Source organism: Beauveria bassiana (assembly GCF_000280675.1).
Source record: "Beauveria bassiana ARSEF 2860 unplaced genomic scaffold BBA_S00028, whole genome shotgun sequence".
Lineage (NCBI taxonomy): Eukaryota > Fungi > Ascomycota > Sordariomycetes > Hypocreales > Cordycipitaceae > Beauveria > Beauveria bassiana.
Window position 1 is genome coordinate 68,095 of NW_007930863.1, and position 23,160 is coordinate 91,254.

General features: G+C 52.4%; 11 protein-coding genes across 11 annotated transcripts; 6 read left to right on the forward strand and 5 right to left on the reverse strand.

The window, feature by feature from the left end:
• Positions 1-122: 122 nt before the first annotated feature.
• BBA_07795 (nucleotide exsicion repair protein RAD7) lies at positions 123-2,022 on the forward strand (the record flags this gene model as incomplete). The annotated part of the gene is made up of 3 exons (XM_008602892.1): positions 123-178; positions 227-254; positions 304-2,022. The coding sequence occupies 3 exons, from the start codon at positions 123-125 to the stop codon at positions 2,020-2,022; spliced, it is 1,803 nt and encodes a 600-aa protein (XP_008601114.1).
• A 1,074-nt stretch (positions 2,023-3,096) lies between these two features.
• Positions 3,097-4,174, reverse strand: BBA_07796 (lipase-like protein; the record flags this gene model as incomplete). The annotated part of the gene is made up of 2 exons (XM_008602893.1): positions 3,097-4,031; positions 4,093-4,174. The coding sequence occupies 2 exons, from the start codon at positions 4,172-4,174 to the stop codon at positions 3,097-3,099; spliced, it is 1,017 nt and encodes a 338-aa protein (XP_008601115.1).
• A 1,371-nt stretch (positions 4,175-5,545) lies between these two features.
• On the forward strand, positions 5,546-6,276 carry BBA_07797 (uncharacterized protein; the record flags this gene model as incomplete). The annotated part of the gene is made up of 5 exons (XM_008602894.1): positions 5,546-5,549; positions 5,678-5,798; positions 5,838-5,879; positions 6,137-6,171; positions 6,233-6,276. The coding sequence occupies 5 exons, from the start codon at positions 5,546-5,548 to the stop codon at positions 6,274-6,276; spliced, it is 246 nt and encodes an 81-aa protein (XP_008601116.1).
• A 1,101-nt stretch (positions 6,277-7,377) lies between these two features.
• Positions 7,378-10,360, forward strand: BBA_07798 (glycosyl hydrolase family 3 N terminal domain-containing protein; the record flags this gene model as incomplete). The annotated part of the gene is made up of 5 exons (XM_008602895.1): positions 7,378-7,711; positions 7,768-7,804; positions 7,850-8,277; positions 8,338-8,426; positions 8,483-10,360. The coding sequence occupies 5 exons, from the start codon at positions 7,378-7,380 to the stop codon at positions 10,358-10,360; spliced, it is 2,766 nt and encodes a 921-aa protein (XP_008601117.1).
• A 339-nt stretch (positions 10,361-10,699) lies between these two features.
• On the reverse strand, positions 10,700-11,169 carry BBA_07799 (ribosomal protein L34; the record flags this gene model as incomplete). The annotated part of the gene is made up of 2 exons (XM_008602896.1): positions 10,700-11,030; positions 11,111-11,169. 2 exons carry the CDS (start codon positions 11,167-11,169, stop codon positions 10,700-10,702), a joined length of 390 nt encoding a protein of 129 aa, XP_008601118.1.
• Positions 11,170-11,822: 653 nt separating this feature from the next.
• BBA_07800 (nuclear transport factor 2 domain-containing protein) lies at positions 11,823-12,395 on the reverse strand (the record flags this gene model as incomplete). Its single annotated transcript, XM_008602897.1, has 2 exons — positions 11,823-12,286; positions 12,341-12,395. The coding sequence occupies 2 exons, from the start codon at positions 12,393-12,395 to the stop codon at positions 11,823-11,825; spliced, it is 519 nt and encodes a 172-aa protein (XP_008601119.1).
• A 230-nt stretch (positions 12,396-12,625) lies between these two features.
• BBA_07801 (tRNA synthetase class I) lies at positions 12,626-14,723 on the forward strand (the record flags this gene model as incomplete). The annotated part of the gene is made up of 3 exons (XM_008602898.1): positions 12,626-12,812; positions 12,866-14,169; positions 14,226-14,723. 3 exons carry the CDS (start codon positions 12,626-12,628, stop codon positions 14,721-14,723), a joined length of 1,989 nt encoding a protein of 662 aa, XP_008601120.1.
• Positions 14,724-15,086: 363 nt separating this feature from the next.
• On the forward strand, positions 15,087-15,896 carry BBA_07802 (Acyl-CoA N-acyltransferase; the record flags this gene model as incomplete). Its single annotated transcript, XM_008602899.1, has 3 exons — positions 15,087-15,108; positions 15,160-15,239; positions 15,300-15,896. 3 exons carry the CDS (start codon positions 15,087-15,089, stop codon positions 15,894-15,896), a joined length of 699 nt encoding a protein of 232 aa, XP_008601121.1.
• A 1,214-nt stretch (positions 15,897-17,110) lies between these two features.
• On the forward strand, positions 17,111-17,761 carry BBA_07803 (GrpB domain protein; the record flags this gene model as incomplete). Its single annotated transcript, XM_008602900.1, has 1 exon — positions 17,111-17,761. One exon carries the CDS (start codon positions 17,111-17,113, stop codon positions 17,759-17,761), a length of 651 nt encoding a protein of 216 aa, XP_008601122.1.
• Positions 17,762-17,921: 160 nt separating this feature from the next.
• On the reverse strand, positions 17,922-19,937 carry BBA_07804 (putative salivary secreted peptide; the record flags this gene model as incomplete). The annotated part of the gene is made up of 5 exons (XM_008602901.1): positions 17,922-18,263; positions 18,317-19,109; positions 19,171-19,418; positions 19,479-19,650; positions 19,747-19,937. 5 exons carry the CDS (start codon positions 19,935-19,937, stop codon positions 17,922-17,924), a joined length of 1,746 nt encoding a protein of 581 aa, XP_008601123.1.
• Positions 19,938-21,499: 1,562 nt separating this feature from the next.
• Positions 21,500-23,120, reverse strand: BBA_07805 (F-box domain-containing protein; the record flags this gene model as incomplete). Its single annotated transcript, XM_008602902.1, has 2 exons — positions 21,500-22,206; positions 22,259-23,120. The coding sequence occupies 2 exons, from the start codon at positions 23,118-23,120 to the stop codon at positions 21,500-21,502; spliced, it is 1,569 nt and encodes a 522-aa protein (XP_008601124.1).
• Positions 23,121-23,160: the final 40 nt, after the last annotated feature.

Here is a 23,160-nt window from a genome sequence, read left to right on the forward strand (position 1 = left end):
TGAGTTGAAGAGGTCAACTTTATAACGTCTCAACATGTTAGTTCATCCTGCTGTTTATGTCGCCCGAGGTTATTAATCGCTTGACAGGGTGCGGAGGCGATCGGCTCCGAATGGTGGTAATAATGCCCACGAACATAACTCTCCTTCTCGACCTTCCAGAAATATCACTGGCCCGTACGTTCGCAAAAGTCACCCGGTGTCATGAAGCTTGCTAAAAAAATTACAGTCAATCGGCGTTGACGGACTTCTTAGCTGTAAGTACATCATGAAAGCTCGGCCGGCCTCATCCCTAACAGTTGCTAGTCACATAATATTTCAGCAAGACAGATACGCGATGATGCCGATGCTCGTCGACAGGCCGCAGCTAATCAGGCTCGCGCAAATGGCGATTCGTCCGCAGTAGCCGAGTCGAGCACTACCGCGAGCCAACGTGCGCCTGGTGGCGATAAAAGGAGCCGGAAGCAGAAAGAAGAGCAAAAGGCCATTGAAAAGATCAAATCCAGTAAGGCATTCAAGAAACGCAAGAAGTATGCCGATGATGATGAAGACGACGATGACGTTGCGCGAGCCATTTTCGAACAAAGCTACGCACCTTTGCCCGGTCAGATGGACAATTGCGAAATCTGCGACAAGCGGTTCACTGTTACTCCGTACTCTGTCACAGGACCCAACGGCGGGCTACTGTGTGCGCCCTGCGGCCGTGAGATAGCCAAAGAGCGAGAGGGTAAAAAACCGCAAAAGAAACCTCGCAAGCAAACAGGAGGGATTGGTGCGCGCCGGACTACGCAGAGTCGAATTCTCGACGGGGATGTGGGAGTCAAGAGCCTGGCGACACTTTGCATTCAAACACTCGCAAAAAATGTGGACATGGCCGAGAGTCTAGGCGATTTGCCGGAGCACCTCGTCGACAAGATTGCACGCATCTTTTCGAAGCGCAGACTTCTCAAGCCAGAGACTCTACCACTTTTTGTTCAACCGACTACCGAGGTGCTGCACATTTATGACGGCGCCAAGCTCGGAGAAAACGATCTTATTAGCATTTTTCAAGTGGCGACCAAGTTGCGCCGCTTTAAAGTCCGATGCGCAATCCAGTTCAAGGACGAGGTCATGGACTACCTGTTGTCACGCGATACATGTTTAGATACGTTTTATCTGCATGGTGCGAACTTGCTAAGTGAAACGAAATGGCACGAGTTCATTGCTGCAAAGGGTGTCGAGCTAAGACAGCTCCATGTATACTATACGGACTTGCATTTTGGAGACGACACGATCGTTGAGCTACGAAAGCACTGCCCAAGGCTGCAGCGGCTCAAGGTCGAACACAACCAGAAGCTTACAAGCGAAGGTGTCAAGGCTATCGGCGCGCTGACATCTCTGGAACACATCGGTCTTCAAGTTCACCACAAAATTACCTCGGAATCATTGACAGAATGTATTGCTGGTGTGGGAGCAAACTTACAGACTTTGTCATTGAAGGTCTTTCCCGAGGCTGGCGACGAAGTCTTGGACGCAATTCACAATAATTGCCGACATCTGACTAAGCTACGAATCACAGATAGTGAAGTCATGACTGACAGCGGCTTCGTCAAATTATTTACTGGATGGAAGAATCCCGAGTTGTCATTCATTGACCTCCAAAAGTGTCGACAAGTTGACGCTGCCAATCCACGCGACAATCCCGACAAGTTGGGCCTCTGCAGCGAAGGCTTCAAGGCGCTCATGGCGCATTCAGGCCCGAAGATCCGGCATCTCAATGTCCATGCCTGTCGGCATATCACGCGCGAGGCCTTTGAAGAAGTCTTTAACGAAAACGCAAAGTATCCGGAGTTGCGATCGTTGGAAATTAGCTTCTGCGAAGAAGTGACGGACTTCATATTGGGTAGCATCTTCCGAGCCTGTCCCAAGATCAAGGACGTCAATGTGTTTGGATGCATGAAGGTCAAGAACGTTTTGGTTCCACGAGGCGTCATCCTAGTTGGTGTGCCTAATGCACAGGGTATGGTAACCGAGGGCATTCATTGAGAAATGTAGCCGCTCCGATAAGAAATGACCGTGTATTAGCTAAGTATTTTTGCATTGTAAAACCATTGGTATCGAAAAGGTGCACGCCTCCCTTTGAGGGAAGGTGGCAATACGATGGGGCTATGGCGACGGTCGCTGCAGAATTTGTGGTTGCCAATCTAGTTGCATATATCCATCCATGGCGTAGCAAGCATTGAGTACCAGTCCTGCTTGCTGCTACACAAGCCATGTATCAAATCATAATCAGACGACTCTCGAAAGCCAGTCAGTACCACTTGGACCTGCTATAGTCGAAATAATTTCGCGAAGGAGGCTGACGTACCCTATATTCTTGGCCATGGGTGTCGGAGGCCTTGTTCCCATGACAGTCAATTGCCTTTCCATCAATTTAAACATTTGATCGGCATCACTAAGTAGAAAAAAAAGGGACTTACTTATCCTTTCCCGTCCAACACATACATGTAAAAGTGACTGCGTCCAAGACCACCGTACATATTAGATAGGAGGACGTGCTGCAAATCGCGCGCGACATCCATCCACAATATGTTTAGGGTCGCGCCTTTACTTGAATGGCGCCCCAAGAATTGTGCCAGCATACAAACTCTATTCAAAGACAGATCTATCAAGGTTGGAGATCGAAATTCCAGAGTCTCCGCCAGAACTTTAACATGCAGCCCATGGCGCACAATTTCCAGTGCAGTATGCAGAACACAACGTAGGCAGACCCTCGACTTGGTAACAGAGCTCTAAAAGCTCTAGATTTATGCTATTTGAGACTTATATACATGCATGAACAATCTAGTTGAAGATTTTACAAGTACAAATTGACTCAAAGAAATGCCAAAGTAGGAAAGGAAAATACATCACATTACTATACTTTATTAGTCAAGCGTAATACTTTTCTCCTTTATTTATTGCCGTTTATAGAAATTGATTCAGCGTTAGAAATCTGGAAGATAGGTTTGTATATATTTTAAGTACTTTTATGCTATTCCTTTCGATCTCTTCTTTCGACGTGTTTTGATGGTTTTCAGCTGGCGCAGGTAGCCAAGAAGAGGTGCCCGATGTTGGGCGTTAGACAACCTCAACTGTATAGCAATAATAACAACTATTGACCAACTTCTGGTCCTGCTTGCTCCAATTGGTGAAGCGCTCCTCGAGCTCCTCGTCCGAGGGCTCAGGATCGCGCTTCCACTTGGTGGCGGGGGGCGCGCAGCCAGCGGTGTTGGTGAGGTAATGGAGGTGAGCGGGGAGGTCGAAGCCGATAGTGCCCGCGTTGCAGCCGACGCTGTCGATACCCGGGCAGACCTTGACGTCGTTGCCCTGGTAGTTTATCTGCTCGGCCTGGCCGTTGGACAGCCAGTACTCGGTTCCGCCGTGGCGGTAGCCAAAGATCATGGGCGGCAGGCGCGGCACCGGGTCGTCAATGTGCGTCATGCGGTACAGGCCGCCTCTCTGGCGGCTGGCAAAGTTGGCAAAGACTTCGTTGCCGATGCGCGGCGCGCCAAACGTGTAGATGGCGGCCTGGTAGCCGGCGCGGCGGAGGTAGACACCGGCGAGCGTGCCAATTGCGCCGCCGAGGGAGTGGCCGGTGATGACGAGCCTATAGCCCGGGTTTGCCTGCAGACCGCTCCGGATGGCCGCCGTGGCGGCAACTGAGATCTCGTCCCACGAGGCGGCGAAGCCGTCGTGAACCTTGCAACCCGAGGCAAAATCACAATCGCGTTGTGTGAAGATGAGATTGGTGATGAAGTTGCGGAGGTTGTTGCTGCCGCGTGCTGCAAAGACGATTTCTTGGCGGGTTCTGTCGACGGACACGTATCCGGCAATACCGGTGTTGGCGCCCTGGAAGGTGTTGATGATGGTAGCACCGTTGCGCATCACATCGTTACACTCGCCGCCGGCGCAGCTAATAGCATTACCGGGCGAACGGCCCTCGGCGTTGCAGTAAGCGGCAGCGGCATGCTGAGCGTAGAACTTGAAAGCGTTCATGAAGTTGTTGTCAACAGCTAGGACAAGTTAGTACGAGGGATAAAGTGCAGCTAGCTAGGCGTTTATTGTGTAACATACATCTAGACTCGAGTAGAGTCTGGTTGTTGACTATCGGGCTGGCTGCCGCCGCCGCAACGAGGGAAAAGAGGGCAACGCGCATGTTGGCGGTCGAACAGCTGTATAAGTCAAGGGAAGTATGAAGACAGCTGCCTCTAACAATGAAGTGAAAAAGATGTGTAAACCTGGTGGAAGACTAAAATCTCTTTTCCGGACTGGCACGAGTCTTTATATACTCGTGAGCGCACCGAATTGCACTCGACATGGCCCCGTCAGAGCCCCTTCAGAACGGCATTGTCCCAGCCCGAAACAGGTCAGCCCAGGTCTTCAACGCACCGAATCTCACGATCCTGCGCCGAGTTCCCGGACATTGTGGAGCTTGGACGGCCAAGTCTGCTCAGTGACGGGTCGAGAAATGGCGGTAGAGCCTGGCCGGTGCGATAGCCGCGCGAGATGGGGAAGAGGGCAAAAGGCAGCCCCATCTATCGTCGGCCCATGCGCGGAAATCGTTTTTTGTCGTGGAGCAGGGTTGTGTGTCAGACAACAGACCGAAAACAAAAGGAGAAAAATTAGCCGTGGAGCTTTATAACGATGCCGGCCTGCTCTGCCGGACCGATATAGACTCTGACAAGTGAGCGTTCGTGCCTGCAAGAGTGAATCCCAGGATAAAGATTTTGACGCTTCTCCAAATCTTGGAGATATCAATACAGCTCTAGTGACTGCAGCATTGACAAAAATTTGTCCAGCCTAGAATATCCCGCAGCTCAGCAGTGGGCGATTCCCGATGCCAATACGAACGAGCATGCTTCGTGATGCTCAGAAAGAGGAGACAAGACCACCAAGTTGCAAATCGAGTATCAAATTTGCACCACAATAGGCCGAAAGCGTCTGTAAGAGTACTTTGTCAGGTATAGGCAGCCATAAGAACCCGCCGCGGCTGACAACGTCTCAGCTATTTGGCATCGTTCCCATGGCTGGACGGAGTCGGGAACAGTGGAACAATACCAGTATTTCGCGCGGAAAAGCAAAGAGGAAAAGGGTGGGCGGGATTCCTGGGTGTTGCTAAGCAGCGATATTGCCTGAATCTCTGTAGAAGGAGGCTAGAATGTTCGGGAGTCGCAACAAAAAAGCAACCGGAACTGGACGGTTGAAAGAGCCGCGGGTAATCCCGAGCAAAGCACAGAGATCAGCGCATTAGCTCGCAGAGTGAAGCTACAAGGCGGGGCTTGTTCAGCTTTAGACCTTGTAAATATCACCATTGTGATATGCCCTGTTGGAAGCGCGAACCTGTCCGTCGGTGTTCGGCCCTCGGTGCAGAATAGCGCCGGAGCAATTTTCTGGACACATATCCATAGTGTTGATTTTATAGTTAGGAGAGCTGTCACGCCAGTGATACAAAAGCAATGGCAGCTTGTCAGTTTAGCCCCCATCATACCGCCAAAAATTGGTGTTTATTAACTGACTGCAGCGCGGAATGGGTGGGTTTTGTTCGACCCCAGCCTTTGCGGGGTGGGTTGGGGGATGGCGTTGCCCTCTGCCGAGAGCCTAACTTTATTGGTTGATAGTCTAGGAAAAATACAATTGGTCAAGATACATTTACACATAGATACATCTACACAACCTCAGATCAGTTTACAAGGCCAAGGACCTAGTGGCGGAGTGGTCAACCGTCGCAGGCAGCCTTCGTGCCTTCGTGCCTTCGTGTTTATGGACTGCAAGCTATGCCTGTACGTTATAGGTGGCTGGTCTGATAAGACTGTCTACAGCTATCCCAGCAAGCTGAGGTTCAAGCATGACTCTGGCTTCTCGTAAGTTTCCAACTGGGCCTGGCTTCACCCCACGCGACCGCGGTTGTTAGCAACCTGGGGTATAATAAGCGTCGGCCGGTAATGGGTGGCTCAATCGAACGTTTTCAAGAGGGGCAAATCGTCGCGACGCGACATGAGAGCGTCGATGATCCGGCGAAGCTCGCGTATTACAGCAGATGCCGATGCACGCCATTTAATACAGCATGTGAGAGGAACATTAGTAATATCAAAATGCTAGCCTTGACAAAAGGCGCCAGAGGGACACAATCAGCAACATTTTGTGTGGCTGCATGTATGCAAGGGGGCGAGGAATTGAATCCCGCCTGGGAAATGCATTATTGTAATGATTACAGCAATCACTTTGATGCTTGAACTGGTTACTGTCATGCGTACCTAAAGGCTTTGGGTACTCGGGGAACTTGGGGCCACTAAATAATTATAGGCGGGTGGCTTCTTAGTGCCGGCGCCACCCGCGCCGTAAAATATACGTAGAAGTGTAAAAAGGTCGTGCATACCACGCCAGGTTTTCATGCTAAGAATTAGAGTCTTCTTTTTCGATGCAATATTAGATCCCACGTCAGGCTGCTGGCACTGGGACCTTGCTACACTGAGAGTTCATTATTTTGTCCCGGAAACAATGTTTTATTTGTTACGGTGCTGGCATCCGCAGCCCATTCAGTGGGGGCCAGACTGAACAAGTAATACATACAGTGGGTACTCACGGGGCTTTATTAGGACAGTCTAGCGCCTGTGCCATCTCATAAAATAAGCCGCTTGGCCCCCATTTCGTACTCTATGCAACAACCCAAGTCCCGATACACTAACTAACTAATCTAGACTCGGCAGCGAATGATCAGAATATGCTGTGCCTTGCCAAACTTGGATGGCACACGATGTGGCCCTGGCGTCTAGTCAAATCGCGAGGGCTAGCGACTTGGCACTTGGCGTTGGATCTGATTGTCACGCGAAGCCATCATCCACCACACACAACAGTAATCAGTTGATGAAGAATCTCAACTGTCGGGATAGCCCATCTTGCCCGCGAGTCAAAGCTCCGAGCCCTGTCTCGCACGGTCACACACGGTTGCGTCAGCGGGCCTGCGATTGCTGAGCAAGTGGCGCAGCTTGCTTAATTTCTGTCCAACCCAGCGCCGTTCATGTTGGCCTTTTGGTGCGCTAACATTGGCGTCACGATGGCTAGTTGAATGGTTAGTTAGCGTGTCATTATTCGCGTCGAATGCCATGCATGGGCTAGATTTGGGTAGGCATGTGGCCGGGTCTGGCCTTGCGTCCACCCGGTCATCAGATGCAAGCCCAATGCTACAGCAACCCGCCGTCGTTTTTCCCAGGACAACATGTGAACTAGTTAGAGATCCGTCTTCTTCTTTTCTTCTTTTCTTCTTTTCTTCTTTTGTTTCTTTTCAAATTTCATTGCCTCGCGTCTTCTCTTGGTTCAACGCTTTCAAAGCATTTTGTGATTTGCCGCAAAGGAAAAACAATGCTGCCAAAGACAAGCATCGCAGGCGCCCTGGCCGTCTTCTCCGCACACGGGCAGGCCGCGGCCAGCACGGCATCTGGTTATGATGCGACCGCTTCCGCACACGAGCGCCCGGCCGCCGCTGCCACGGCCGCTGGCTATGATTCGCCCCCTTACTATCCGGCACCGTACGGTGGCTGGGTGGACGAGTGGAGGAACAGTTACAGCAAGGCCAAAACGCTAGTCGATTCCATGACATTGGCTGAAAAGACCAATATTACAGCCGGGACCGGTGTCTTTATGGGTGAGTCTCGATGTCTCAAATTGGGCTCAGACGAGGCGATGCAGTCATCCTGTAACGACCGGGCCTATTTTAGTACCGCAGAGATAAACAAGGCTGACTGTTAATAGGGTATGTTTCCAGACTCAGTTTACACGACTGCTGCGCGTAGAAATTCCAACATCACCAGAATATACTGACGCGTTGTTCTAGACGTTGTAATGGAAACGCCGGCTCGGCTCTGCGCGTGGGCTACCCCATGCTGTGCTTTGAGGATGGAGCCAGTGGCATTCGACAGGCAGACCACGTCACCGCATTTCCGGATGGCATTACCGTCGGGGCCACCTTTGACAAGGAGCTCATGTACCAGCGCGGTGTCGCCATGGGCAAGGAGGCTCGTGGCAAAGGCGTCAATGTTCTGCTCGGTCCCACGGTTGGCCCGATAGGACGAAAGCCCAAAGGCGGCCGCAACTGGGAAGGATTCGGCGCCGACCCCGCGCTGCAGGCGAACGGAGCCCGTCAGACCATCAAGGGCATCCAGGAACAGGGCGTCATTGCGACCATCAAGCATCTGGTGGGTAACGAGCAGGAGATGTACCGCATGTACAACCCTTTTCAGCAAGCTTACAGCTCTAATATTGGTACGCCGCCTCTTCCGTACAAATTAGTCAAGTCAAAAAAAACTGACAATTACCTTGCAGATGACCGCACATTGCACGAGGTCTATTTGTGGCCGTTCGCTGAAGGAGTTCATGCCGGCGTGGGTGCCGCCATGACTGCGTACAACGCTGTAAGTCGCCTCACGGCACACATTCACTCAGCTGTTTGTTGATCAATTGCTTGCAGGTTAATGGATCCGCATGTAGCCAGAACCCCAATCTCATTAATGGCATTCTCAAGGATGAGCTCGGCTTCCAGGGTTTTGTTATGAGCGACTGGCTCGGTCACATGTCTGGCGTAGGGTCTGCCTTGGCGGGCTTGGATATGGACATGCCCGGAGACACGCAGATCCCGCTATTTGGCTTCAGCTATTGGATGTATGAGCTGTCAAGATCGGTTCTGAATGGCTCGGTGCCAATGACTCGTCTCAATGACATGGCAACTCGCATCACCGCGGCCTGGTATCAAATGGGCCAAGACAAGGGCTTCCCGGCCACCAACTTTCACTACAATACCAGAAAAAAGGAGGGTATGCTCTACCCCGCCGCTTGGCCAGAGTCTCCGTCCGGTGTTGTCAATCAAGACATTGACGTGCGCGCCGATCACGATGATGTGGCTCGACAGATTGCCCAGGATGCCATTACTTTGCTGAAAAATGACGATGGACTCCTTCCGCTCTCAGAAGGACGATCGATCAAGGTGTTTGGTACGGATGCCGCCAAGAACCCCGATGGACCCAACGCATGCGCGGATCGAAACTGCAACAAGGGCACACTCGGTCAGGGCTGGGGCAGCGGAACTGTTGACTACACCTATCTTGATGACCCCATTGGAGCTCTGAAAACTCGAGTCAAGGATGTCAAGTTGTACAAAACGGACTCGATCCCTCTTGTACTACCAAAAGCCACTGATAACGATGTCGCTATTGTCTTTATCAGCTCAGACTCGGGCGAAAACACTTATACCGTCGAGGGCAATCACGGTGACCGCGATGCTTCCGGGCTCTATGCGTGGCACAATGGAGACAAGCTTGTGCAGGATGTCGCCGCCAAGTACAAGGATGTAGTTGTCGTTGCCCACACGGTTGGCCCTCTGGTCTTGGAGAGGTGGATCGCGCTGCCGAGCGTAAAGTCGGTGCTGATTGCTCATCTGCCAGGCCAGGAAGCTGGTCGCTCTCTGGTCGAGGTCCTTTATGGAGACGTGTCGCCGAGCGGACACTTGCCCTACAGCATCACAAAGGCCGAAGATGACATGCCCAAGAGCGTCACAGATCTAATCAATTTCGAGCTCGGCTTCCAAGCCAATGACGACTACACCGAGGGCCTCTACATTGACTACAGATGGCTGAACAAGGAAAAGACTCAGCCGCGCTATGCTTTTGGCCATGGCCTCAGCTACACAAGGTTCGACTTTAGCGACGCGTCCATTACCCAGGTCACGCCACTTACCCGCACACCTCCCGCACGGTCTGCCAAGAGCGGCATCCTCGACTACTCGCAAGAGATTCCTGACAAGAGCGAGGCCGTCGCGCCCAAGGGCTTCCGCAAAATTTCACGCTACATCTACTCGTGGCTGAAAGAGGAGGAAGCCGACGAGGCCGAGTTGGGCTCTGCCACCAGAACATATCCCTACCCGGCTGGCTACACGGATGAGCAGCGACCCGGTCCTCGCGCTGGCGGTGGACAGGGCGGCAACCCTGCGCTCTGGGACACGGCTTACACCATCTCGGTCAAGGTCGCCAACGCTGGCGCCAAGTATAGCGGCAAGGCGTCTGTGCAGGCCTATCTGCAGTTCCCGGATGACAATGGTGGCTACGACACGCCCGTCATCCAGCTGCGTGACTTTGCAAAGACGGAGACGCTGGCGCCGAGTGCGACGGCGACGGTCGAGCTAAAGCTCACGCGCAAGGACCTCAGTGTCTGGGACACGAACATGCAGGATTGGATTGTGCCTAATGTTGACGGAGCCTACAAGGTTTGGATTGGCGATGCCAGTGATAACTTGGGCACCGTTTGCTACACTGACTCGCTCAAGTGCGAGACGGGCGTCGAGGGACCCGTCTAATCATGTGTTGAAGCGGCCTTACATAGATGTGAGAAATTTTGTCATATGTAATAGACGAGAGTGTGTTGGCCAATTAAGAAAAAGGCATATAAATTCGCCGGTAGTATGTAATGTACAATTGTGTCTATAATCTGGCGAGGCCGCTTCGAACAGGGCCCAAGTCCAGAGTCTGCCTTGCTCCATCTCCAACAACTAAATGCTGCACACCCCCTCTCAAGAAGCCAGAGAGATCTGAGCCAGAAGCTCAGTGTCTTCTTCTATAAGAACCATACCATCGTCGTTTCTTCGCCTCCTTATATTGTTACAAGGCACGCATCGCCGTTTCCATCCCCGTCCCGCTTAGTGGCAGCCCAGCTTGGCGCGACCCTTTTGCCTGCGCCTCTTTAAGATCGCGCGGCCGGTGCGCGTGCGCTTGCGCGAGAGATATCCGTGGCGGCGCTTCTGCACCAGCCTCGTCGCGCCGTTCATGGTGTTGCGGGGACCGCAGCGGATCTGGCTTGCGCCGCCTGCGAGCGCCGGGTGCGCAGAGATGGCCCCAGGCGCGACGACGTCGACGGCTGTGGCGGTGGCGGTCGTCGAGGGGAGGGGCGTAAAGGCAGTCATGGCGCTTGGTCTTCGTAGAGGATTGGCGTAGAGGCTCGGACGGACGGGGGAGAGGGTTGTAAAGGTGCTAGCAGGTTGGCCGGTTAGTTGAAGATTGAGGGAGCGGGAGCGAGATGGCACGGCTGGAAGCTGTGGAAGGAAGCGTACCGGATGGGGAGTGCTTTGCACGTCAGCACTGGACGTGCTATGCGGGCGAGGGCTTGCATCGTGATGGCAATTGGTAGTCGAGGTATGCGATGAGGAAGCTTGATTGATGGCGATGCTGGCTTTGGAATCTGTAAAATTTAGAGAGTTGCCATTGGTTGCTAGGTAGAGGTCATGGATTTGTGGACCCTCGTTGTACCTTGGTCTGCGAGTACCGTTGACAATATCCCATTCAAACGAGATTTCTCGTCTATCCTGTGGGGATTTAACGATGAGTGAAACGTGATCTTCCTTGTCTTGTGCTACTATAATGTTGGTCCTGAGAAGTGCAAGGTTGGAACTCTCAACCAGGAGCGATTAGATGAACGACCTCAAGCTGGTTCGCGTTTGGTTAAAAGCATCTTGAGCCTTCTTGTTACTTGTCTCTTCTCCGAATCGTGTTAAATAGGTCTAAATTCACTTATTCATTTTGTAGGTCTTTTAAAAATCATGTAGAGCTCTGTAGCTCCAAAAAGGCTTGAGTTATTCGTGTTGTTCTGATGCTCTGCCAAACCATCTCTGTACGCCATTGCGCCCATCATATTAATTCAAATTCAAATCATGTGCCTCAGTATTATGGGCGAGGTCCGAATCCGTTGCTTTTCCTGTGCCCGCCGTCGAATTTTCTTCAATTTCCGTACTTCTGTTCTGTAGCAGCCCGTCTCAACAGGTCTTCTCACAGGGCACGAAAGTTTTGTGACATAATTAGCCACTTTTTGACCCCTCGCGGCGGATTCCTGGCCATGGCATCCCAGTTGGGAACCAGCACAAACGTCTCGTTGAACATTTTCTGTTGCGCGTCCTTGGCCTTGCCGAATTGCACGCGGCCGACGGCGGTGACGACGAAGCTCATGCGACTGCCGTTGCGCTCCGCCTTGGCCGCGTCGTGGACGTTGTCGGGCATGCCGAATTTGAAGGATGGGTTCATGACGTGCGCATCGAGCGACTCGACTTCGTAGTGGACGCCGCTTCCCTGCGCCTCGACGAGCTTGAGGTAGTCGGCGGGCGTGGCCACGAGCTGCCCGTTGATGGAGATGTCGGCGGGTATTGAGTACCGCGGCGACGAGTTGACGTAGAATCCCTGGATGTTTGACTTGCTGTTGATGGACTGGTAGTAGGTGTTGACAAAATTGTCGGCAGCTGTCGTCTTGTGAGTGTCTGGCTGGTGGAAGCGATGGTGTTTTCAGCATGTACCTTCGCTAGAGACCTGCACCTCGGTGTACGCGTCTGGCAGGTTAGATTTACTCATATTGCGTATGTGATGGATCTTTCCGAGTAGTGATTATCAGAAATAGACCCTCATCAAGCGACATGAAGAGGTGGGATGCGGGATGAAGAAGTTGGTGGTCATTCAAGTCTTCTCGATCCACCAGGCACCAGTGTCAGGCAGTGCAGATCCACCCGGAAGCTTAGCTCTCGCGACAACGTCTTCTGTAAATCTTCAGCAAAGCTTCAACCTGCAACACGTGCGCGCACAAGATGAGGTTGGCACGCTTGCAGCCTTTCAGGTGTGCACAATCGAGGCCATCGCGGCCCTTATTGCGGCCGTCGTGGATATGCGCCAGCTGCCGGCCCAATGGCCCGTTGTCGCGCCGCTGGAATAGCTCTGCGCAAACCAAGGAGAAGCCCTTTTACGTCACAACGCCAATATTCTACGTCAATGCGGGTATGCAAACCGTACAACTCCACGAACTATCACGATTCTAACCCTCCCTGCAGCCCCTCACATTGGTCACTTGTACTGCACCGTCCTAGCCGACGTGTTGAAGCGATGGCAGCAGATAAATGGCAAGGAGGCATACTTGTGCACCGGAACCGACGAGCATGGCATGAAGATTCAGCGCGCGGCCGCTAAAGAGAGCATGGATCCTAAATCGTTTTGCGACCTCAATTCAGACAAATTCCGCAGCTTGACCCACGACGCCGACATCTCCAACGACTTCTTCGTCCGCACGACCGACCCCGACCACAAGGACGCCGTCTCGCAGTTCTGGCTGCAGCTCAAGAACTCGCTGCCAAAGGACCTAGGTCTTTACAAGGGCACCCACGAGGGTTGGTACTGCGTCAGCGACGAGTGCTTCTATCCCGAGGACTTGGTGCAGCCCAGCATCGTGCCGCAGACGGGCAAGAAAATCATGATCAATGTCGAGTCGGAGAACGAGGTCGAATGGGTCAAGGAAGAGACGTGGTTCTTTCCATTGACCAAGTACAAGGATGCGCTTCTCAAGTTCTATGACGAGAACCCGGACTGGGTCAAGCCGGCAAACCGCATGCAAGAGGTGCGCGATTGGGTCGAAAACCACCTGGAGGATCTATCCGTTACCAGGCCCGTCTCGAGACTGAACTGGGGTATTGCCGATCCGGAGGATCCCACACAAACAATTTACGTTTGGGTCGATGCCCTCATCAACTACATCACAAAGGCTGGCTATGGTAGCCAGTGGCGCACACCGACGGACGACACGGGCATCTGGCCCGCCGACCTGCACATTATTGGCAAGGATATCCTGCGCTTTCACGCCATTTACTGGCCTGCGCTTCTACTTGCACTTGGCCTCCCGCCTGCCAAAGGTATTTTGTGCCACAACCACTGGACCATGTCTAATCGTAAGATGTCCAAGTCGCTTGGCAACGTTGTCAACCCCGTCTTTGCCCTCCAGCGCTGGGACGTTGATCCCCTGCGCTACTTTCTCATGCGCAACGGTAATCTGACCAAAGATATGAGTTACTCTAATGATATCATTTCTGCCATCTACGGAAAGGAGCTGCAAGCCAATATCGGTAATCTCTTTTACAGAATCGCCAAGCCAAAGGGCGCTGCAGGTTGGTCTACGCGGAAAGCGGTCGCGAGTAGCAATAGCGGCGCTTTCAAGGAGCTTGACGAGTTCAGGCACAAAGCTGAGTATGCTCAATTCTTTTCGCTGGAATCCACCCTTGGGCGGGCCTCGAATGCCTTTTCAAAGGAAATGGAGGACTACAACACCGGTGGTGCCATTCGCGAAGCGTTCGAATTATTAAGAGACGTAAGTTGCGTTTTCTTGGCCCTCGCACAGGACGCATTTGCTCACATTTTGGACAGACAAATCGATACATCACTGATACCCAGCCGTGGGTTCTTGCCAAGCAAAAGGAGCCCCTCTCAAAGCTACTCTTGAACTGGACTATCCATCGCAGCGCTGAAGCCCTCCGCATCGCCGCCATTCTGTTGCAGCCCATCATGCCGAGTAAGATGAAGCGTCTGCTTGACGAAATGGGGGTGCGGCCGGACCGTCGCTCCGTGGCCTACGCTCATCCCGACGCCGATGACGCCTACGGCACTCGCAACCAAGGCAACTCCAACCACGACCGGGCCAACAAGCACCTGTTACTGTTCCCGCCTATGGCCAGCGGCGACGTCTCAGATGCAGAGGTATTGCAGCAGCTCAAAGCATACATGGGGAAGAACATGGCCAAGTCAAAGATGAATCAGATGGTGGAGCTCCTGGCCATGGAGGCGAGGATGGGCGAGGCGCAAGTCGCCAAGCTGCTCGGCACTGAGTTCCCCGTGGAGCAGACGCCGCCGAGGCATCCCAATTGAGCCATACGAGGGAAATCTTATGTAATATAGTGTATTTTTTCCTGTAGCATTTAGGAGGGGCCCCATGCACGAACGTTTCTTGACTTTCATCGGCGAGCTTTGAACAAATGCTCATTAGTGGCTACCCACGCTTCCACTCTGCACCATTGCTGAGCGTCCAAATATAGTCCCGATTGAAAGTTATGCCCTTCAGTGTAGTTACAGATTGTTCTAATCCATAAAGCCACTCCTTCCTTTGAGGTGCTGACTTGGCTTGGTGTCGGCTATGCTTCGTTAGTTGCATTTTTGCCTCTGACGATATCCACTTTCTCTTGGTGTCGCTCATTTTGAGCACTCAAGCTTCTTACGCACGGCGGTACAAGAATGAGAGTAAATCAGAATACGGGTAAAGCAACTCTTTCTATCCGTCTTTCATAGGTGCTGACCCATCATCCAGCTATAGCTGCTTCCAGGGCGCTTCTTGTGCCCTACGAGGCGCACCACGTAGTCAAGTACCACGGCTGGATGCAGGACCCCGTGCGTTTGCCTTCCGTGAGGCATGTCATTGGATGAAGCATGCTCATGGATCTTCTCTAGGATATCCAAGAAGCTACGGCGTCTGAGCCCATGACACTGGAAGAAGAATACGAAAATCAGCAGTCGTGGCGCACGTCTGCCGACAAGCTCACATTCATCATCTGCGAGCCCGTCGCTGCGACGCAGACGACAATCACTGCGCAAAAACAAGATGCCAACCCGCGTATGATTGGTGATGTGAACTTTTTTCTCTATCCAGACGATGGAGATGATAATGAAAACGCAACAGGCGACGCTCTCGTTGGCGAGGTCGACGTCATGATTGCTGCCAAGAAGCACAGAGGCCAAGGGTACGGCGAAGCCGCCGTGCGTGCGCTCTTGGTCTATATACAGACGCATCTAGATGCCATTTTGGCCGAATATGCGCAGGGCGGCCCGAAGAGCTCGTTGCGGGCGTTGATGGTCAAGATTCAGCAAGGAAACAAGGGGAGTCGAGCGCTGTTTGAGAAGCTGGGTTTTATGCAGATGGGAGGCGTAAACTACTTTGGAGAGGTCAAGATGGTGCTTGACTGGAGAGATGAGGTCGGAAGCCGAGATGATGCGTGGAAGGCGGCGGCGAAGGAGTACCGCGAGCTCAAATATGAAGCTTTGCTCTGAGTGCCCTACAACTCAACGAGGTTGGTTGCGCATGAACAGTGATTGGACTTGTTCACTTGAATTATCGCATGCTGGAATGAGTAACTTGCGCATGGGAGTTTCAGGTAATAGATGCTCTCTTGACTTTGAGCATCTTTAGTTCCGCATCCGAACGCGTTCAACTATGAAGCTTTTTTATTCATATTTTTATAAAGCGACATCAATCTGCACATTAGGAGCCCTGAGTATCTCTTCAATACTCGTTTCGGTTTGGCTGGCATCAAATGAGCTCTCATTTATAGGAAACTAACCACCCATCTGATCTCAAATGTGCTCAGATGCTGGCTGAACCTCTTGGGATGCGAAATTGGTGGAGGGCTCATCAACGAGTGCATGGCTGCATTCACACTGACAGAGACGCAAAAAGGAAAGTCTAAGCAAGTAGACATACGTTGGGAGCGAAGAGAGCTTGCTTTCAGAGTCTCCGGTTTCGTCCAATTGGCAGCCTCCGTCTCTGCTCGCCTTCGAAATGACCCGCATAGATAGGATTGGCGAGGTTTGATGACAGTCACCAACTCGAAAACTTCGAATGCAAGGAGCTCGACAGATTAACAAAAAGGCCTCCATTTGGTTTCTTTATAACTCATAGCGTTCCCTCGTCGCCGACCGCAGAATTGCAGCGTGAGCGTAATGATAATAAAGCCTGCTTTAACGACGGCGCCAAGCAGGTTGGCAGCTGATTTCTTCGGCGAGCCTAAACAGGCAACTTGGTTGCTAGTGCGTCAGCCTGGTGCAGTACTGGCACTCGTCCTGGGCGGCTGACAGCAAGGTTAGTTGGGGGACTGAATGTATGCGAGAGAGGAAGATCAAAGATGGGTGGTCCCGCCTATTTATGCTTTTCAACTGCTCGGGGAGCCCATGAGTCACTGGCTGCGTGGATCATCACCGGCGTGCTTGATAGGGAAAAGCGCCGGGGACGCTGGCGCAGGGCCTAACAAAGAGGAAGATTGCCGATTTGGTTTGGCATTATTTACTACTGATTCAACAGCACTGGCTTTCGAGGCGGGCAACCGGAGCACTGAATACAAATAGACTTCCTCCGCAGCCTTTCGCTAATGTCGGGCGATTCGCCATATTTCTTATCATTGGCGTAGCAGAGTCTTGCACAGTCTGCCAAACAGCCCTTCGATCGGTGATCAGTGAATACAAAGTAAACGGCAAGAGAACAAGAGAAAATGTCGCCTGCGAAACTCAATCCCTCCGTTGAGGATATCCTCAAACACTACGAGTACAAGCCCGAGCAAGTCGAGCGCGTCAATCCACGCCGCGAGGCTCTGCCACTGGCCATTGAAGAGCCCAAGCCGGAATGGCCTCGGCGCTTCGCCATCCTCGAGGCCAAGATCCGCGCCGCCCTCGGCGACACGGCGCTCACAGTCTCCCACGTCGGCTCCACCAGCGTCCCTGGCCTGCCTGCCAAGGACGTCATTGACATTGATCTCACGGTGGCCGACATTGACGACGAGGACTCGTACGTGCCGGCGCTCGAGGCGCAAGGCTTCCACTTTAGGGCCCGCGAGCCGCTGTGGCACAATCACCACTACTTTCTCTACTATAGCGAGAACTGGTGCAATCTGCATGTTTGGGGCCGCGGGTGTCCCGAGACGGTCCGGCACTTGCTGATGAGGGACTGGCTGCGGGAGCATGAGGAGGATCGCGAGGCGTATGCGCGGGTCAAGCGCGAGGCTGCTGCTGCGACAAACGACGTGGGCGAGACTGTGATAGAGTATAATCTGCGAAAGGAAGGTTGGATCAGAGAGCTTCTGTGTCGTATCTTTACTGCCAAGGGCTACATGACCGGTGATGGACAGCCAATTCCCAGAAGTTGAGAACGTTGGTCTGGGCAGCGTTATGTAAGACGAGTAATAAGCTGCCAACTGGGGAGGCTTGAGACTGATATCACTACAAAAAGCTTGAGATTGACTGAAAGCTTCCGAATAGATTCAATAGAAGACTTTGATAATGCCAAGGTACAGGAGCGCGTAGTCTTTAAAAGCTGTCAACCCATCTCATCGGCTCAGCAATCGTGGCATTCAGCCACGCACGCTTCTGCGGACTCTTGAAGCCACCGCAGGCGTCCGTCGTGATGCAAACATTGCGCGCGCAGCAGGTTCCTACGGCGCACACACTGCCCAGGGGACAGTCTGCACTGGTGCCACAGCCGGAGAGGCCGTCGCACGGAGTTTGGCCGTTGACGCAGAATCCCTTGCCTCCAGTAATAGAAGCGCAGACACAGCTTCCACCAGGACCACAGGGACCAAAAGCGCCGCAGACGCTGCCGGTACAGGAATTGAAGGAGCATGCGCCGTTGGTACAGGATCCCGAAGGACACTATTCATATCGTGTTAGAGAAGAGACAGTACGATGGAGTAGAGCAGACTTACATGGAAGTAGCACTTTCCACAGTTTTCAGGATCGTTGCTGGTGTCGACACACTTGTCGGCGCAGGCTGTCTTGCTCTTGTCCTCACACTTGCAATCACAATGCTCTTTGGTTGCTGCGGCAAACGCTTTCTTGCCAAAGAACTCGACTGCCAGATAGTACGTCGCGGCGGCGCCGTTGCACGCGAGGTACAGCTTTGGGATGGGCGCAAACTTGACACACGACTGCGTCATGCAGCCGAGAAACTTTTTATTGCAGGGTCCAAACTGCTCGGTGCAGGTGCCGAAGCAAATGTCGTGGTCGTTGCAGCACTCGCCAAAGGACAGGTTCGGCACTTTGATGCCGTCCTTGGCGCCGCAGCCGTTGGCCGTCGGCGGGACCCCATTGGAGACGGCCGTCTGCCCGGAGGGGCAGCGCTGGCCGGGAGGCGCGCCGGGGATGTTGGATGGGATCACGTAGAAGCCATCGGGGACGGGGATGTCGCGCTTGGATTTGCTCGCGCCTCCAGAGGTGGCGACAATGTGCTGGTCAGCGGCGACGGAGAAGTGGAACTCGCTGCCGCCGACGATGCCAGCAGTGAGGCGGCCCTTGCAGGTGAAGGAGAAGACGGAGGTGACGTATTGATCATCTCCGTTGCCGGTGTAAGTTTGGCCGTTGGAGCTGTTGCGGTCAGAAAGCCCAGTGGCAGAACGTTGAGAGAATACTTGCCTGGTGCTAACGAATCCAACTTTGCCAGACTTGTAAATGGCTAGGTACTGAGGCGCACCATTTGCAACCAGCTGGACATCGTAGACTCTACAAACGAAGCCGTATTAGTACAGAGAAAAGGAGCAAATGTGCTCAGCAAAATAGATACCCATTTGGTGCGCCGGATGCCTTTACAGTCTTGTAGCGGACAGGCACCCAAGGCTCCTTGACCTCCTGGACAACCATTGCAAGGCTGCCATTGTTGACGATGGGAAGAGCCGAGGTAGGATCAAGAAGATCAAATTCGCCAGAGTCGCTCGGGGGGTAGACACAGCCTTCGTAACTAGTTGGAATCGGAGGCGTGTAAGTCGGGCCTGGGGTCTGAGTGACGGTGACGGTGGCAGTGACGACAGAAGTCTAAAGCACAGGAATTAGCTACAAATTTGGCAATTTCGACTCACGAATATAGTAGCTCACTGGGTGAATGGTAATGGTATTGGCGGTAATACCCCAGCATGAGCATGCGCTCGAGTAGCGACTAGTGCCGGAGCAAGCTGAAGCATACGACGGCACCGCCACGTCGCGATTGAGTATAGTGATGGCAGGAGGATTGGGCGCCGCAGTAATTGTCAAGGTATTTGTCACAGTCCTAGAGTTTTTTCATGTTAAATCTTGATATACTTTGGGGAGATGTTCTGATGCGCGTTTTGCTGCAAGCATTGACCCGTTGGAACTGGCCACTTACACGGCGCTGCCTGTCACCGTCTTGGTCATGAAGCGGCTGCAGTCGGCCCTGGCCAAGGTCCCAAAAGCATCGCCCCGGCGAGTGCCCGTCACGGCACGGGCGCAATTATCGTTGTTGCAGCCTGTCGTGGCTAGGACATGGTGTGCTTGGACAAGGACCGCCAGTGGCGCATAGACTGAAGAAAAAAGCATAATGGTTGGTATTATTGGATACGAAAGGGGCCGACGATGCCGTGTCGTCTGCCAAGCATGCAGACTCGTTTTCCCAAACACGTTCCTTATCCAACTATATAAGCTTTTTCATAGAGTTGCTGTTTCTTTCACCGGTTCGAGCCCGACATGTCGACATTGCTCAGCACAACCCCGTTTTGTAAAAGTAGTTGGCATCGGGGCTGCACAGCTCATGCCTCAGCTTACAAGCCACACCATCGATCCATTGACAATATTTCAGCCCAGCGACGTCGCACGGCCCAACCACATTACGCCAAGATCAAGGCCCAGATTCAGACTTGCCAGAGTATATCAATGTTGCGGCCCGTCGGCGGGTGTCGGAGTTTGCATCGTCAGCCTTGAATACTCTGAAAACGTGGCTTAGGCTGGGGTCCAAAATCTGCTAGTTCAGGCCTCCCGCACAGCTGAGGCTGGATCAACTATACATCGCAAAACTTCCACATTCAGTTACACTCGTGGATACATGACCCAGGATTAGCAGCTGGTGAGACTTATTTGGCTATGCTAGAGTGCTTTCCTGTGTGCAGCTGTGTGCAGCTGAGCTAGACAATGAGGCATTGTCTAATCTGTATTAAATAATTGTCTATTGGATAAGAATCCAGTCGGCATCAATCACAGCCCTCCCCGGGTGAAAATAGACGTCAGTTACGAAAAGAAGATTTTATCAGAGTGAAGAAGAAAGCGAGAAAAGAGACGGGGCAATAAAAAAAGGATACAAGGTCGAGAAGAGCAATGACCTAGATAGCCATTTAGCTTTGAAGCATTTGCAGCAATTTCGCGAAGGAGATGCAAACTACGGCCAGGGCCTGTAATAATACCGTGATCCTGAGTTTTTTTGAGTACTGGCGACTGGCGACTCAGGATACATCGAAGAAGAACCCACAGGGCTGGCCACGGTGGGCCACGGCGGGCCACAGCACAAAGTACCGTCTATCCCCTGTACAGAAGCCGTACAGCCAGTACAGCAGCCGTACAGTGGCCAGTACAGAAGCCGTACAGTAGCCAGTATAGCAGCCATACAGCTAGTACAGCGGCTATACAGCAGCCGTACAGTGGCTAGTATAGCAGCCATACAGCCAGTACAGCAGCTATACAGCAGCCGTACAGTGGCCAGTATAGAAGCCGTACAGCCAGTACAGCAGCCGTATAGTGGCCAGTATAGCAGCCGTATGGTGGCCAGTATAGCAGCCATACAGCCACTAGCATCCTGAGTCACCACTTTTGATTTAAGTACTAGTGACTTAGAAAAAGGCATAAAAAGGTAGATATAGAGCCCTTTTTATCTATACAAGACGCCCCTATTAGAAAAGGTACTTCGTTAACTAGGGGCAGATTATAGCTGACTAGGGGGTTAAGTAGGGTAGTTAAAGTTATGTAATTTTATGAAAAAAACCACTCGAGTCGCCAGTCGCCAGTACTTAAAAAAACTCAGGATCACGGTATAAGATGTACTTTGTAGCTTCAAGTAGCTACTCCACCGCATGACCTCTTATAAAACACCCCGCGCCCAACCAGATATATTTCTACTTGAACCAATAACGACGAGTCTCGCAGCATATCTGCTCCAACGACACCGGATGAACTACGTGCCCGACGAGCCCCAGTCTAGAGATGACTGCCCCATGTGAATAAGCCTCAAACTCGTCCGCCGGCAGCGTTAGACTCGTCTTAACCGTCAACTCCAAGCCGCGCATCTCTGCGACTTTTCGCCACGCCTCTAGCGCTTCTGGTATGAATGGGAGGCCGAATGTTGCTCGCCATTGCACCGAAACGTTTCTCCCATCCGTTACCTCATAGCGAAACTCGCTCGCAACTCCCTTGGCTCCATACCAAATTACCATGGTATCCAGCGCGGGCATGCGCAGTGCAACCTGCCCTGCCAGTGCCAAGATGCCGTCGATGCGACGAGTGTCTGTTTCTGGCACCAGCTGTCGTGAGGTCAGATATAGGGACGATAACGCGTGCCAATTTGACGTGTAATCCTTGGCACAAGTGAAGAAATCATGTGCATCAATCAAGTACGATGCTGCAAGCTTCTCGAGCCCCAACATTTGAGCTAGCGCCTGGGCGATCAAAACTGATGGCGTTCGATGCAGCTCCGGACGGCACACCCATTCAGCAGTTACTGGATCAGTCACGTAGACACGACAGTAGTCCTCGTTGAAGTCCTCAAAAAGAATAAGGTGTTTCAATGTATTCGGAAGGCTTCGAGGAATGTATCGACTGAATGCTGTTCCTAGTATTAGTGGGACCACATTGAGAGTATGTTTGATCCGACTTACCTGTATCTTTAGGATAGGCCCCAGTCTCGGGGAAGCAAGCTTCAGACCTCCAAGGCTCCAATACGATGGAATGTAGGTTAGGCAGCTTTTCAAGCATAGCTTCGAGTGTGTCTATTGGCAATCGCCGCCGTGTCTGGCGCCTGATTATGAACTTGTTGACTGCTGGGACTGGTTGTAGTTCAAGATCACCACGTATACTGCTCGTAGGTTGCGTGATGACCTGAATTGAATGTAGTTCATGGGGACCCATGAGTTGTCCATTTTTCCAGCCGTGGCCGCGGTCGTTTAGCCTAGGGCGGCCGATTTCCAACTCCTCGGCAGGGGTGAAAGGGGACGAGTCGAAGTGTAGATGGTTCCAAAAGACATGTTCCATGTCGCTCTTGGAGAAGACGCTGATCTCTAGTGTCAAATTGCCGGCTTTCGCAAACCCTTCTCTGCTCCATCCACGAAGCAGGTAAAAGAGTTGCCATAGCGTTGTGTCTACCAAGGCTGCATCGACTTGTCTTCTTGCACTATCGTCAAGATGATCCAAATCCAACTTAATACAGTCAGGGCAGTCATACCCCTGCAGCTCAATTGCTAGCCAAATATACTGGACGAAATTTTGTTGGTGGCAGTTGAGTCGCCTCAAGATTGAAAGGGTTGACGAGGTAAGGAACAAGTGTTGGTATATGCGCGGTTCCAGGATTTGCTTCCAGGTCTTACAAGTCGTCAGGTATCCGATACAGTCCGGCTTCATCCTCTGAAACGGCCTGCCAACCACGCCTCCTTTGTTGTTGCTGCTTGTTGGACTTGATAGGCGGAAAAGGTGATCAAGTATCAGCTCCTGGAGTTCGTATGGCAGATCCTTCCACTGAGCCATTGTGGTTTTTATGCAAGCTTTTGCTTCTGGCTATCTGTTT